Consider the following 15,974-nt stretch of genomic DNA (forward strand, 5'->3'; position numbering starts at 1 on the left):
GGTGATGATTGCAGGCTCCTGCTGTGTGCCAGGCATGGCGCTGGGCACTGTACATACAATCCTTTTTGAGCTTACCTGCCCCACTGGCAGGGGCTGGGAGGACAGTTGTCCTTCACATTCTGGAACCTGTTTTCATTTCTTCTGCGTATTCTGTCCCTCCCCATAGTCCTGGTTATCTGTGGCTGTGTAATAGTCACCCTAAAACATAGTGGCTTCTGACAACAACTGTGTGGATTTTCCCCACAAGTCTGCATCTGAGCTCAGCAGATAGACCTACCCCCACCAAATCTCTGTCACTGCTCTGTGGCTGGGTCCCCACGAGGTCCATGTGGAAGCCACATGGTCTGTGTGACTCTTGGGGGTCCTGATATACTGAGTCCCCAGGCTGACTGCCCTCCAGGGTTGGTAGTGAGACCCTCCTCTGTGGCGCAGTGTCACTTACCACCCCCCAGGCCATGGCAGGCACCCTGTCATCCCATGCACACAGGCGCCCCCCTCCCTGGGGGCCAGGCTTTTCCAGCTGGGTCAGGTCTGGCTGTTTTCTCTTTCCCCTTTCCTGCTCCTCTTTTTGAACTTGTCCTATGAGGGCTCAGGTGCCTCAGGGGTCCGGTCCTTATTGCACCCCCCACCTCCTCCTGTGGCAGAGTGTTTGCTACCTACTCCTGCACAGCAGGCCCTTGGCTGACTGGAAGCTGTGAAGCCTCCTGAGCCTGGCGTACGAGCTGTGGGGTGCAAACAGACTTGGCTGCCCCCACCTGCTCTTGCCACCTTTTCACGTGGTCCTGGCAAATGTGGACCTCTCTGGGCCTCAGCTTCCCCCTTGCACAACACGCCTGAGGCTCTTAGGGTGAAACCACAAAACCCATGGACAGCTGCTGCCTGGGGGCATCCCGAGGTGGGAACCAGACACACTGCCTTGAGCCCATGTGTGGCTCTGAGGGTGTCAATTCCCTTCTCCCACTGTGATTTCTCCCCTGTCGTGTGGAGAAGGTTGTGTGGCTCCTGGACTAGTGGCTGGGCATTCAGTGATTTAGTAGTTGTTCACATGATTAGGGCCTAAAGGACCACCTTAAGTTTGACATGTGGCTGATGACCATCTTGAAGCCGAGTGGTGACCGAGTTGTGGTCCCCATGGCTGCAACGTGTGGAAATGTGTCAGTGGCCAGTTTCTGGGTATCCTTTGGAGACCGCAGGCTGGAATGGGGGAGGATGAGGGAGGAAGGGGATGGCTGTGAAGTGGGGCTGGCTTGACCTAGGATGAAGTCATCATGAGGGGAATCACTGAGCACCCCCATGCCTTCTAGGGCTCCTTGGCCAGCCCAGGCTTCCATGCAGGTGTCCTCCTGCCCTGCCTCGCCCTGTTGTCTCCAACGTGGCCTCTCCCCTCCATCAGGCTCCCTGGGGGAGACCCAGGGGCCCTGAGATGGGTGTCCCAGCCTTGCTGCAGGGTGGACAGCTCAGGAGCCCTTCTCAATGGGGCACCAGGACCCAAGAAATGTGGGAGGAGGTGAACTGGGAAGGGGCACCGTTCTGACTTTCCAAATAAAGCAGGAATTTTTCTGCTTGTTATAAAAAGAATACACACTCATTTTCAGTGATTTAGGAGAGTACAGAAAAGTGTAAAGAGAAAACAAGCATGCCACTGCCCGGCACCAGTGTGGAGCCCTCATCACTGTGTGCCAGGGCTGTAGTTTTAGTGTCTGCAGATCTTAAACATGTAAACTCAAAAATAAAACCTGAGTTTTGATGACTGCATAATATTCTGCTGTGTGAGCATAGCATGACCTGGGTATCTGACCTCCTGGCTGGAAAAGTTTAGTGCTCCTAATTTTTCGCTGTTTTAAATAATCTTGGGGTGGACCATCTTGCATGTGAATCTTGTATGCATTTCTACTTTCTGCCTCATATTAGGTTTGTAGTTATGGAATTACTGGCCTGAAGGATAAAATCCTTCTTAAAGCTCTTGGCACACACGACCATATTTGGGGAGACTCCTTCCCATGTTAATTCCTCCATGGGCAGGATGAGTGCCTGGTCCCTGTGGCCCCACCTGCATCATGACCATTATTGACACGTCAACTGTGCCACCTCTGAACTCCTCGGTGCTTCACATTGTAGGGGCTGGCATGTGAGGCGAGGTTTGCCTGTCCCCCTCCCCTCTGGAATTGAAAGGGGGCACTTCCTTTTTTAAGGCTTCTCCCCTAACTTAAAAAAAAGTCAAAACAGTGTTACAGAAGTTGTGGTTTATGTTAAATCAACCTTCTTGACAACACAATAGAAAAAAACCACAATGCAATCTAATTGTGGATTCATGAGAAAATTCCAGCCTTGATTCTCAAAGGCTGAGCAGAGGAGTGTGGTGGGGTGCCCAGGCCGCGCCAGGAGCCTGTGCCCTGGGGAGCTCCTCTGGCAGGGCCATCACCATGAGGTCATACCCTGCATGCTTGGGGCTGGGATTCTAGAAAGTCCTGCTGGAAGTCGCCCTATTGGAGGGCAGAGCAGGGATTACTGTGGGACGACCTCAGAAGAGCCGCTTCCTCTCTCGGTCCCCCTGGCCCTTGGTGTCACAAAGGTCTCACAACCAGAGCATCTCCAAGGGGCAGATTCAGATTTTGCACAAAGAGCAGGGAACCCAGGCTTCCTTGGGAGCAGAACTTCCCAAGGGTGGCTGGCCACTTTGGCAATTCTGACATGATTTTGCCACCTTTGCAAGTGTCTGAAATCTGCAGCCTCCCATCCCTCAGTTCCCTTTTTCTTGGTCATTTTCTTTGGTGTCTTATCCCTCACTCACCTCTGCCTTGGAAAATTCTGTTGTCTTTCTACTCACTGGGCTCTGGGTACCAAATTACCTTCCACATTTGTTTGGGGTTGACTTTCTGGCGTGCTGGGGTTGCTGGTGGCTCCGATCAAACCAGTTCCCGGCCCCACTGGGTCGTGAGCCCCTGAAAACGCAGCTGCATCTCTCCTTGTTTCTCACCACCTGCCCCCTCAGTGGCAAGGTGAGTGCGGTGGACTGAATGAGCACATAGACAGGAACACATGGGCCCCCCCACACACTTGAACACACATGTATGCACACATGCATGCAGTGCACATACACTCATGCACACACACACACACATTCACACACCCCATAATTTTGTTCTGGGTTTTCCACCAGAAGAAATTATACCATACACATTCTCCTGTTACCTACGATTTTTCAATTTACAATTACTGTGTCTATCTTTCCATGTCAGGATGTAAAAATCTACCTCATTCTTTTTATTTTTAAATTAGTTTAGCAGTATCCTGCCCGCACAGAGCATTCTGCATTACTGTTGGCCTGTACCGGGCAGGTGGTTTCCAGGTTACCTTTATGCTGTGAGGCCTGGGTCCAACCTCGGTCTGTGTCCCAGCCTCTCCCTCAGCTGTCACGTGGGCAGAGCCATCCCTGGGCCCCTGGGAGGTCTACAGGTTGGTGGAAACATCACTTATTCATTTGAGTCTTCTCCTAGGGACCTGGAGTCCTGGGTGCCAGTGACCTGGGTTCTCTCCGAGGGAGGGAAAGTGGGGTCAGCAAGGTCCGTGTTGATGTCTTAGGTGGCCCTGGCAGCCTGTGCTTCTGCCTGCTGCCCACCCCCTGGGTGGGCCATGGCTTTCCACCCTGGGCACTGGGGCTGGGCAGGCTGGATTTAGCCCCTGAAGCTTCTGTCCTTTAAGAAGCCATGTGGCCTATGGGGTGCTTGGGGGACTGCTGCTCTCACCAGAGTTAAAAAGGACAAACGCCACAATTATCTGGCTGAATGTGTCTTTTCGCCAAGGTGTCAGGGCTGTCGCAGTTGGAGCTCTGTTTTAGAACTGATGTCCTGTGTGATTTTGTCCCCATGTAGCCTCGAGGTTTGTGTAGGGCTCCCCTGCCTTGGCTCCACAACACCTCTCCCAGCTGCTGGTCTTTTCCCCTGTGCCCTGAGTTACCTCCCCCACTCTCTCTCCCTGCCTCTTCCCGCCTCCCTCTTACCCTCATGCCCTCCCCCAGACACCACACTGTGCTCACCTGGCCAGCCCAGCCCGAGGCCTGGCTGACCCTCCCAGGCTGCAGCTGGGGCTACCTTGTGCAGTTGTGATGATCTTGGGGACACGGGTGCAGCTGGGCCCGGATGTGTCCAGGGCCCAGCTTGCAGGTGATGCCCCTCATCCTCCTTTTTCCCTTGGACCATTTGCAGGTAACTTCGAACCCCTGCTTGGGCCTGGAGTGTATGGCAGGCTCTAGTGCCTGCTTCCCAGGAGAGTGATGCCCACCTTCCATCAAGAAGCTCACTGTATCCTCATAGAGCTTTCATCTGTTGCAGTCCCACAAGGGGCAGGGGGCAGGGGACAGGCGAGGCTCTTGGGTGCCTTGCTGTAGACACAGGAGGACTAGCAGGCTGGGTGTGCTGAGCCCCCCACGTCCATCAGGGCAGTGGTGCCCAGCTCTTGTTGTGAGCCAGCAGTGGTCTCCATGGGGTGAGTGGCCCAAGCACTGGCTGCCTCTCCTAGGTGAGGAGCAGCTCTAAGGTGTTCCCAGCAGAACAGAACCCACCTTCCCTGCTTCTCACTTTCTCTTTCAGTCCCAGGGTCTTCCTGCACAACATAGCAAACAGCCAGACCCATCCTGGCCCGGGTGAGACCTGAGCCCACCAGGTGGTGGTGTTCTAAAGACCCTCAGGGCTAGAGTTGGGGTGTCAGCATGCACAGTGCACATGGTCATGACCCCCGGGTCTCAGCTTCCACACCTGTCACAGGGTCCCCTGCCGTGGGCTTTCCAGAGCATGATGAGGCTTCAGGGATGTGTGGGACCAGCAGGTAGTGTTTGGGGGAGCCAGTCCCAGTAACTAGGTCTGAGGAACGCCAAGCGGGGGGTTTGTATTTTTTATTTATTTATTTATTTTTTTTTTGCGGTACGCGGGCCTCTCACTGCTGTGGCCTGCGTGGCAGGCCCTGAGCTGGCCGTCCTCAGTTTGCTCATCCATAAAGTGGGCTCATGATACCAGCGATCACACCAGGGTGAAGATGGCTGAAACCCAGCAACTGTAGAACTGGGCACACAGTGAGCCCCCATCACCGATACCCACCAGGAGCCATGGACTGAGACAAAGGCAGAGCCCTGCAACTGCTCAGGATTGGCCAGGTCCAGAGACTGGACCCAGAAGTTACACCCCACGTCCACACCTGGAGTCCTGTGAAAATTAATAAACAGACCCTCATTTAAAATGGCGTCAGGGGCTTCCCTGGTGGCGCAGCGGTTGAGAGTCCGCCTGCTGATGCAGGAGACACGGGTTCGTGCCCCGGTCCGGGAAGATCCCACATGCCGCGGAGCAGCTGGGCCCGTGGGCTGTGGGCGCTGGGCCTGCGCGTCCGGAGCCTGTGCTCCGCAATGGGAGAGGCCACAGCGGTGAGAGGCCCGCGTACCGAAAAAAAAAAAAAAAAAATGGAGTCAGGGGCTTCCCTGGTGGCGCCGTGGTTGAGAGTCCACCTGCCGATGCAGGGGACACGGGTTCGTGCCCCGGTCCGGGAAGATCCCACATGCCACGGAGCGGCTGGGCCCGTGAGCCATGGCCGCTGAGCCTGCGCGTCCAGAGCCTGTGCTCCGCAACGGGAGAGGCCACAGCAGTGAGAGGCCCGCGTACCCCCCCCCCCCAAAAAAAAATAATAAAATGGAGTCAGGAGGCCATAAGCGAGAGCTCTTACACCCTATCACTCGATGTGAGGAAGAGACTACACCTTTGTATCTCCAACAGGAAGAATGTTACTACTTTACTACCCAGAAGGAGGAAGAATTTCTCCTCGCCTGGCAACAGCCCAGCCAACCAAAGGCTGTCACGCTTAGCCAATGAAAGCCACTATATTTCGAACTCCCAGTTTCCTCCAATGGACTCTTGTTTTACAACAGCTCCTCCCAACTCTCCCTTCTCCTCTATAAAAGAATGTTACTCTCCTTTGTTCCCTGGACTTACCTGTGGCTTGCCAGAGATTGCATGTTCCAAATTGCAATTCTTTGCTGTGCCTGAATAAACCCATTTTGCTGATCAAATAGCTGGCTGTGTTATTATTTTAGGTCAACAGTGCATACTGCACATCCACACTGGGCAGTGGCTCCAGGCTCTCTTCTCACTGGCAGCTCCTGGAGCTCACAAACACTGAGGATGGCCGACCTCCCCTGATGGGTCTGCCACTGTCCCATGGCCCGGTGTGAACCCCTGCCTGCCCAGGTCCCAGGGGCCCCAGGGACAAACAAGGAGCCTGCAGCAGGTTCTGCTGCAAGGCCTCTATGTGCCAGCACTGACCCTGCAAGTGGGCAGGATGTCTGAGGTCAGATGACACAGACTTAGGGCCCTTTCAGGAGGTCAGGAGTCAGGTCCAAGGCACAGGACCCTTGTGTAGCCTGACTCTGGAAGGCAGGGGCTTGGGGAAAACTGGTAGGGAAGGAGCAGCGGGTCAGGCCTGGTGGGCTCGCCCTGGGTGGGGGGTGGGGGTTCAGGTGAGCCAGCTCCTCCTCCTCCTGGGTGGAGAGAAGCTGTCCTCTGCTGCCCCAGCCTCCAGGGAGTGCCGCATGCCTGGGGGCCGGGGAGAGCTGGCTGTGTTTACTGTCCTCACTGTGCCTTTGCCGATGTGGCATGTTACCAGTTTAATGTGTTCGGTTTTGGTTAATTTGTCAGTTGAACATGATATGTATTGTGATGTTCGCTTGCCTTTCATGGGTGGTTAGTGAGGTTGGGCCTCCTTCTCACACAGCTGTAGCATGTGCCTGTTCTGTTCCTGGCTCTGCCCTGTTCTGTTGGGAGATGCCCACAGTATATATAGTTCATGGAGGAAGAGTAGAAAACTTTGCCATATTTGCTGAACATACTTTTCATGGCACTTTGAAGTTTGTTTTCATGATTTGGAGCACTGTTTCAATCCATCAGCGTCCTCTCCGGTTTCCTTTCCATTTTCTTTTTTGTTTGTTTGTTTAGAAAGTCACTTTGCGTCATGAGAGCAGATGTGCCCTCACGTTCTGATTTTGATGGCTTTGTCTTTTACATCTGACTCTGTAGACTTCTTTCACTTTATTACCGTTTATGTTCTGAAGTGAAGACCGAACTTTATGTTTTCAAAAAACACTTGCCAAGCTCTTTCTGGGCTTCAGGCTCTGTTCCCAGGGCTGTCGGACTGCGGCAGCTGTGTCAGGCAGTGTCCTGCCCAGGTACCCTGGGGCGTTGGTGGCCTGCACAGGGTCTTGTCTGCTGAGTGCTCATCCTGGGCCAATGGCCGAGGGTGGGGGGAGAACTGTCCCTCTGAACGGTGAGGAGACCTTTGGGTGTGGGCAGACAGCTAACCTCTCGTGCCTCAGTTTCCTCATTGTACAATAGGGCTAATGATAATTATCCCGATTACTGCAAGGTTGTTGCAAAAAAATGAAGGTAGAGTTCTTTTTTTTTTTTTTTTTTTTTTTTTTGCGGTACGTGGGCCTCTCACTGTTGTGGCCTCTCCCGTTGCGGAGCACAGGCTCCAGATGCGCAGGCCCAGTGTCCATGGCTCACGGGCCTAGCCGCTCCGCGGCATGTGGGATCTTCCCTGACTGGGGCACGAACCCGTGTCCCCTGCATCGGCAGGCGGACTCTCAACCACTGTGCCACCAGGGGAGCCCAAATGTAGAGTTCTTGATGCTGCCAGATGCAGAATCAGCACTCAGCCAGCCTTAGTGATGATGGATGGTGTCACCCTCACAGGGCCACCAGGTTCTTTTCTTTTTCTTTTTTTGAGATAAAATTCACATAACATAAAATGAACCATTTTAAAGTGAACAATTTGGTGGCATTTAATACATTCACAGTATTGTGCAACCATCACCTCTGTCTAGTTCCAGAACATTTTCATACCAAAAGGAAACTCTGTGTGCACTAAACAGTCACTCCCCATTCCTCTCTGCCCCCACCCTCTGGTGCTGCCAGTCGGCCTCTGTCTCTCTGCATTTACCTATTCTGGGCATGATCATGTAAATGGAATCACAATATGTGGCCTCCTATGTCTGGTTTCCTTCACTCAGCACAATGCTTTTGAGGCTCATCCTTGTTATAGTGTGCATCAGCACTTCATTCCTTTTTAAGGCTGAATACTACTCCATTGTATGGCGGCACTGCAATTTGTTTAGCCATTCATCAGTTGACAGACATTTGGGTTGCTTCCATCTTTTGGCTATTGTGACTAATGCTGCTGTTAACATTTGTAGACAAGGATTTGTTTGAGAAACTGTTCTTAGTTCTTTTGGGTCTATACCTTGGAGTGGAATTGCCAGGTCATATTATAATTTTATGTTTAACTTTTTGAGGAACCACCATACTGTTTTGCGTAGAAAATGTACCATTTTATGTTCCTACCAGTAATGTGAGAGGGTTCTAATTTCTCCACATCTTCACCAGCACTTGCTAGCTTCCTGTTTGTTTTTTTCTTTTTAAAATTATAGCCATCCTAGTGAGTGTATAGTGGTATCTAATGGTTTTGATTTGCATTTCAGTGGCATCCAGATGACTTAAGGATGTTGAGCTTCTCTTCATGAACTTGTTGGCCATTTGTATTTCTTCTTTGGAAAATGTCTATTTTTGAAAACAAAAATGTCTATTTTAAATTGATTTGTCTTTTTGTTGTTAAGTTGTAAAGTTCTTTATGCATTCTGCATGATAGACCCTTATCAGGTAATATGATTTGCAAATATTTTCTCCCATTCTGCACAGTGCCTTTTCACTTTCTTGATAGTGTCCTTTAATGCAGAAAAGTTTTAAAGTTTGATGATGTCTAATTTATGTCTTTTTCCTTTTGTTTCTTGTGCTTTGGGTGTCATTTCTAGGAATCCATGCCCAAATCCAAGGTCATGAAGAGTCACTCCTGTGTTTTCTTCTAAGGGTGTTATAGTTTTAGCTCTTATATTTAGATTGTTAATCCATTTTCAGTTAATTTTTTGTATATGGTGTGAGGTAGGGGTTCAACTTCACCGTTTTGATATCCAGTTGTTCCAGCACCATGGTACAGCTCCCTGGGGAAGGTGACTTACAGCCGTCCCCTTCACAGGGTCCGGAGGGCCCCTGCCTATGGCTGCAAACTGCCTATGGTGAAATGGTGGGGGTGCCCTGGCTCTGAGACACGCTCCCCCCGCCCCCACCCGGCCTCAACCTCCCTGGGCTCTGTGGTGACAGGGCAGTAATGGCCCTCATGGAGGCAGGCCCAAAGGATGGCCGGTTCCTTCTGCCTTTCCCAGTCACATATGGTGAGGTCTTCCTTGACCCTCCCTCTCCACTTCGAGTCTCCCATCCCAGAGTGTGTGTGGGGCCACTGTCCCCCCACACACTCTGCCCCAGCTGTCTTCCTGCTACCCTGCCCTTCCCCTTGAAAAGTGAGTGGGAGGTGCTGCAGATCTTTGCAGGGGAAGCTCTTTAGGAGTCGCTGACTGCTGGTTAATGATGTCTGTTTCCCGTCCGTTTCAGCTGTGTTGGAGTGGAAGAGGAGGAGGCCCCAGACATTGACATTTACCACTGCCCAAACTGTGAGAAAACCCATGGGAAGTCCACCCGTAAGTATAACACCATGCTGCTGCTCCTTGGATCTGACTGTGGGGGCAGGGTCTCTGCTTGGCCTTGACCCCAACCCCAACCGGACCCCACCTTGCTGGCGTGAACCGCCATGTGTAGTTGCAGCCAGGGGACTCTGGTATCTAGGAACCACCTCCTGCCTCATTTATTGCCCCTCATGGCCTTGCTGGGCCCACTGTGGCCCCTCCTGATCATCTCCTGCCTGCACATGCAGCTGGGGCCCCTCATGGCCTTTGCAAAGAGCCCACCAGCCTTCGGAGGCCTGGGCAGGGGTTGCAAAGTCCAGCATTTGCAGTGACCAGGCAACCTGAGATGGATACCTAGGCTGGGAGATGTCCAAGGGACCATCCATCCCAGCCCTGCCCAGCTCTGCCCAGCTCTGCCCAGCTGGCCATCTCTCTGCAGGGGTCCAGGAATGCGCATTGTTGGGGATTTGCTCTCCTTCTCTTCTCTAGCACCCCCTGCGTGGAATCTTAGGTGATCACCTTTCTCTCTCTCTCATTTTTTTTTCCAGCAATGAAAAACATTTTATTTCCTGTCAGTTCTACATTATTAATAAGTAAGAGTACAGGGAGGAAAAATAATAGCTTTTTTTTTTTTAACTGAAGTATATGGCCAAGGAATTTTGTATTTTTGAAATGCAAAAAATTTCCCTTTCTCAAACTGCTATTTGTGCATCACGAGGACTTAATCCTCCTCCCCTTCCATCTGGCCCTTTGGGGGTGTGGGAGGCCCAGTGGGGGCTCCCCAAGGCACAGGCTCATCCGGGGTGGCCCACATCATGGTTGGGAGGCAAGTTCTAAGGCCAGGTCTACGTGGGGGAAGTGCCATGATCTTCTGGGGCTGGACCCCTGTAGCCCTTGTGGAGTGAGTCCTGTGGGTCCAGTGGGCATAGAGGGAGGACACCAGCACAGGGTGGAAGCCCACCTCCAGCACCCCTGTTCTGTGAGTCGAGGCCAGCCAAGGGAGCCCAGCCCAGCCCCTTGGGAAGCTGGGTGAAGTGGGGTCTCACCTCTCCTTGACTTTTCTTGGGCCTCTCTTTGTGCCTGGCCTGTGCCCCATCATCACTACGCGACCATGGGAGCTGTATTCATTTCGGCTCTTGTGCCCTACCCTCCAGCACATGTGGGCATGAGCATGAGGTAAATGCATGAGAAGATGAAGAAGAGAAGGCCTGGTGGCTTCTGAACTTCCTAGGCATGAAGATTCTCAAGTTCCTAACTTACCCTCATACCCCTAGAAGTTGGCAGCACTGATGCTCACAATACATCTCCCCTAAATTACCCGATCCTTCTGGTAACTGCTTTACAGCAGATACAGGAGGATGACTATCACCCCGTGGCTTAACCTGCATTTCTGGCACCTCATGAACCTCCAGGAAAGCTCAGGGCCTAGGAGAGACAAACAGGGTATGGACCCAGGTCCTGCATCTCGTGGCCCTGGGTGTGGCGTAGGGGGCTGATCAGGGCTGGGGCCGGGAGACACCCCACTGCCATATAGAGCTGAGTGCCTGGGTAGGCGCTACTCTGGGAGGTGTTCGGGGGGGTGGGCAGGGCCACCTCTGTGAGCGCTGTTCTAGATCAGCAGACAGTGCGGGACTACAGCCTGGCAGGACCTGGCAGCCCCTCCTTGGCTGTGTGTGTGTATGTATGTCTTGCATGTGTGCACGCGTGTGTGCGTGAATATGTGATTTATAAATTCTGTGAACCAGACTTCTTGTTGTTATTGAGGCCCGGGTGCCCAGCAGGGACGAAGGCACTGGTTTTAGCATCTTCCGCCAGTGTGCACTCCTAGATTGCCCATCACCCTTTATTTTACATGTGTGTGCCCCGACCAGAGCCTGTCTGTGGCACACTGGTTGGTTTTTTCTGCTTGGATTCCAGTCACACCTTCCACAGTAAGGCCCCTCGATGACCCTGTGCCCCCTGGGGGCCACCTAAGCCCATGAGCCTGCCTCCTTTCCTTGCCCTCGCCTGGGTGAGGAGGTTTGTGATGGGCACAGTGAGGTGGGGATGGCAGGGAGAGGACCAGAACAGGATAGAGTTGGGGAATGGAGCACCAGGATGGGATGGAGGCGGGGTTCCCAGAGTGAGCCGGGCCTGAGGCCACATCCCTCTAGCTTTGCATGTCTTTACCGGATCTCAGGGTTCTCTCCCCATGCTGTTGCCACCTGTCCCTTGGACTGATTTTGGTCTGTGACCCTCAGGCCCACAGGTTTACGCAATTCACAGATTTAGAGTGGGACCCAGGGGTCCCTGTGGGAACTCGACAAGGTATCCTTACTGACACGAAGGCTCATGGGAAGCGGGTGACATGGCCCTTAAAGTGGTTCTGAATCCTGGTGTTGCCTCCTGTTAGCTCTGTGACTGCTTACGAGGTTACTTACTAATTTCTTACTGTCCTCCTCCCTGTGGCAGGTGTAGCTGTCACATCTTCCTGGTGGGGTGAACCATGCTTAGGACGGTGGGCCGGGCTCTGGTGCTGAATGCCTTAGGGACACCTCTTGCCCCCATAACCCAGGGGGCCCACTGAGACCCACCAGCTTCCTGCTGTCTCCTGGGCACCTTATCAGAGGGTGCCTTGGGCCACCATAGGCAGGAGAAGGCTCAGCCTCTGGGCGTAGGAGGGTCATGGGACCTGGGGAGGGAGGGAGCCCACCAGCCAGGGCTGCAGAGGGGTTCAAGGGTAGCCCCATGGAGCTCAGACCCTGTCTCACAGCTTCATCTTTGGCTGTTGTCCCAGCATACCTGCTCCAGCCACAGTATCAGGCGTATTCAAGCCTCTCCATGAGGTTCTTGGAGCTGCCCAGTCCCGAGTGAGGGCCTGGGAAGCCCGGGTGGCCCAGGACTGCCACTGGCCCCTGGTCAGCATGCACTTCTCAGGCCCAGCTCCTGGCAGGCAATGGAGATGCTGCTTCTTTGTCCTGCTGCCCACTGCTCCCCTGCATGTCTGCTATCGCCGGGCTGCATGCCCCCTCCAAGACTTGGTTTCCCCACATGGCCTTCTGACACACGGCACTCCACGCTCACGAGGAGCCCGGGAAGCCAGGACTAGCATTAATGATGAAGCACAGAGTTACCTAGTCACTTGCCTAGGGTCACATGACTACAAGATAGCTGGATCCCTTTGGATCTCCTGTCTGTGCTTGTGCTGCCACCAGAAGTTCCAGCTCCAGACCTCCCTTCGTGGGATCTTGACAGATTTCCATAGTATCCACTCACACCTTGGTCTTGGAGACCAAGCATGCTGTAAATATCTAACCTGTTGTAGGAGACAGTCTCAAGGAGCTATGACTTGATGAGACGGGGAAGGGGTGGCAGTTTGGAACAGAGGTCAGCTCAGCCAGCATCCACCTAGCGCCTTCCCCTTGCTTTAGGCAGGTCCTACTCAGGGGCAGTTGTCAGCTCCCTTCATCCCCACAACCACTGGGATGCAGGAGGACTGCAGCCCCCACCCTGTCCCCATCTGTGAAGGACAGGCACCCTGAGGGCCCCGCCAGCTCTCCCTCACCTCCAGTCTCATCTCAGCCTGTTTCAAACCCTTCCAGGCAGCCCCCAGGGATGGTCTCCATGCCGGGCCCATCTTCACTCACCGAGTTATCTGTGGCTGCCCTGAATGGGGGCAAGGGTATCAAGGAAATAGCTTCCTTCCCTCTGGGGGCTCAAAGTCCAGTCCAGGGGCAAATATTAGTGTGTATGCGTGTGCACGTTTGTGCTTGCCTGTGTGTGTGTGTGTATGTGTGTGCTAGTGTGCGTGTGCCTGTCCCAGTCCAGTAGGGGCATGTGTGCTTGTGTGTGGGTGCGCATGCATGTGTATGTGTGTGCACGTGTGTCACAGCCCAGTAGGGACAGGTGTGCATGCTCACGTGTAAAAAGTCCAAGGTGGGCGTGTCCAGTGCCCTTGGAGCATGTGTGACAATAGGACAGCCTGAGGGAGTGGGCAGGGGGTGGGGAGGGCAGAGGGCACAGCAGGTGGCGCTGGCCTGCCCTGCCTGTGGGTTGTGGCCTGTCATGCCAGCAAAGGTTCCAGCAGGGAAGGACAGGGTTGGTGCTGTTTGAGGGCAAATCTGAGAGGAGGCCAGGCGGGAGGGGTCCTGAATAGCGAGCCTTAGTGGGACCTTCTCAGGAGGTGCCTCTGACGAGTTCTCAGCAGACTGAGTGCTGAGTGACATGGGGTCCCAGGAAGGCCCCAGCTTTCGGGTGCCATCGTCTGAGCTGGCAGGTCGGAAGGTGAGGTGGGGGCTGTGACTTAAGGATGTGGAGGGTGGGGGCTCCTGACCATGTGACAACTTGGGGTCCTGAGAGGCAGGGGAGGCTGGGTGGGCCAGGGCCAGGGAACCCCAAGTTCTTTGCCTCTGAGGGGTCTGAGTCTTGCGGCATTCACGGTGGCTGCCCTCCCGGCCGGGTCCCTGGAGGCACGGGGAGGGGGCTGTGGGTGATGACCTGCCTCTTGTTCCCCCGCAGTGAAAAAGAAGCGAACCTGGCACAAACATGGCCCCGGGCAGACTCCCGAAGTGAAGCCCGTGCAGAATGGCAGCCAGCTCTTCATCAAGGAGCTGCGGAGTCGGACCTTTCCCAGGTGAGCAGGTGGCAACCTTTTCCTCTCCAGCCTGCCTGCTCCCTCCGAGGTCTGGATACGCACCCCACCACTAGGGCTCCAGGGCCATGGGTTTCCCTCTGGGGGAGCAGCACAGTTCCCGAAACTCCAGGTGCTCCCGGCATGGGGGCTGATCTCTCCCTTCTCAGCACCTCAGAGGACAGGTTATGGGGACCCTCTTCACAGCCCGGGAGGGAAGGGACCTATCTCCCCCACCTGGTATGGCCCTTCCCATGGAACCTTCCTGAGAGAGAAGCTACCGTCCCCATTTTATGGACCAGGATTGGGGGCTGGGGTCCAGCCTGAGACCATCCTCTGGAGGTGGCAGGTCCTGGTGTCAAATGGCTGAGGGCTTTCCTCTGTGTCCATGGCCTGGTGGGGTGTCCCTAGGTCTTCTTAGAGCACACCCTCCCCCTGCGCAGCCTTGTCCTATATGAGGGCCGAGGGCAGAGAGCAGGATCAGCACCACAGGAAATGGTTTCTGGTGAGGGGGCACCGTGACTGCATGGACGTGAGGTTGTACAGACAGCTGCTCTGAAACACCCTTGTCCCTTCACAGCTGGAAGACAGTTTCTGTTTGTCTGACAAAGTCTTTACAAAGTCTTTACTTCTTCTTCACTTTCGAAGGATAATTTGATGGACACAGAATTCTAAGTTGGTGGGTTTTTTCTTTTAACACTTTAAATGTCTCATCCCATGCTCGACTTGAGTGCATGGTTTCTGGTGAGAAATTCAGTGTAACTCTTAGCCTTGCTCCTCAGTGGATAAGGTATTTTTCCTCTCTGGCTTCTTTTTTATTTTCTTTTTTTCCACCTTCATTGAGATATAATTCATATACCATACAATCCATCCATTTAAAGGGTACAGTTCAGTGTATTCACAGCTTTGCACCACCACCAGTCAGTTTTAGAATGTTTCCATCACCTCAAAAACAAACCTGTAGCTTTATCATCCTCATTCCTCTCCACTTCTCCCCAAAGTCCTATCACTAATCTACTTTCTGTCACTGTAGATTTGACTATTCTGAACATTTCATCAAAATGAAATCATATAATATGTGGCCTTTGTGACTGGCTTATTTCACTTAGCTTAATGTCTTCAAGGTTCATCCAGGGTGTAGCAAGTGTCAGTGCTTCATTCCTTTTTTATGGCCGGATAATATTCCGTTGTATGGATAGACCACATTTTGTTTATCCATTCATCAGCTGATGGACATTCGGGTTATTTCTGATTTTTGGCTACTGTGAATAATTCTACTATAAATGTTCTCGTAAAATATTTTGTTTGAACATATATTTTCATGTTTTTAGGAGTAACTCAATATTTAATTGTTTGAGGAACTGCCAGACTGTTTTCTAAAGTGGTTGTATCTCTTTCCATTCCCACCAGCAGCGTCTGAGGGTTTCAATTCACCAGAACTTGTTATTATCTGACATTTTTTTTTTGGCTGCGTTGGGTCTTAGTTGTGGCACGCGGGATCTTTGTTGAGGCATGCAGGATCTTTGTTGAGGCATGTAGGATCTTTCGTTGAGAAGCACTGGCTTCTCTCTAGTTGTGGCATGTGGGCTTCTCTCTAGTGGGCTTTTCTCTAGTTGTGGCATGTGGGTTTTCTCTCTCTTGTTGAGGCGTGCGAGCTCAGTAGTTGTGGTGAGCCAGCTTAGTTGCCCCGTGGCATCTTAGTTCTCCGACCAGGGATCAAACCCCACGTCCCCTGAGTTGGAAGGCGGATTCTTTACCAGTGGACCACCAGGGAAGTCCCTTATCTGACTTTTTGATTCTACCTATCCTTGTAGG

The 15,974-nt window shown here is 53.0% G+C and overlaps 1 protein-coding gene across 1 annotated transcript in view; it reads left to right on the forward strand.

The window, feature by feature from the left end:
• PHF2 (PHD finger protein 2) overlaps positions 1–15,974 on the forward strand; it is a gene marked incomplete at both ends in the record, with an annotated part of 90,222 nt that overhangs the window by 39,510 nt on the left and 34,738 nt on the right. Inside the window, 2 exons of the mRNA XM_079706382.1 lie at positions 9,480–9,565; positions 14,048–14,162. Coding sequence (XP_079562508.1) covers positions 9,480–9,565; positions 14,048–14,162 — 201 coding nt within the window. The remainder of the gene's footprint in view (positions 1–9,479; positions 9,566–14,047; positions 14,163–15,974) is intronic.

The sequence above is a fragment of the Hyperoodon ampullatus genome (assembly GCF_949752795.1).
Source record: "Hyperoodon ampullatus genome assembly, chromosome: 6".
NCBI lineage: Eukaryota > Metazoa > Chordata > Mammalia > Artiodactyla > Ziphiidae > Hyperoodon > Hyperoodon ampullatus.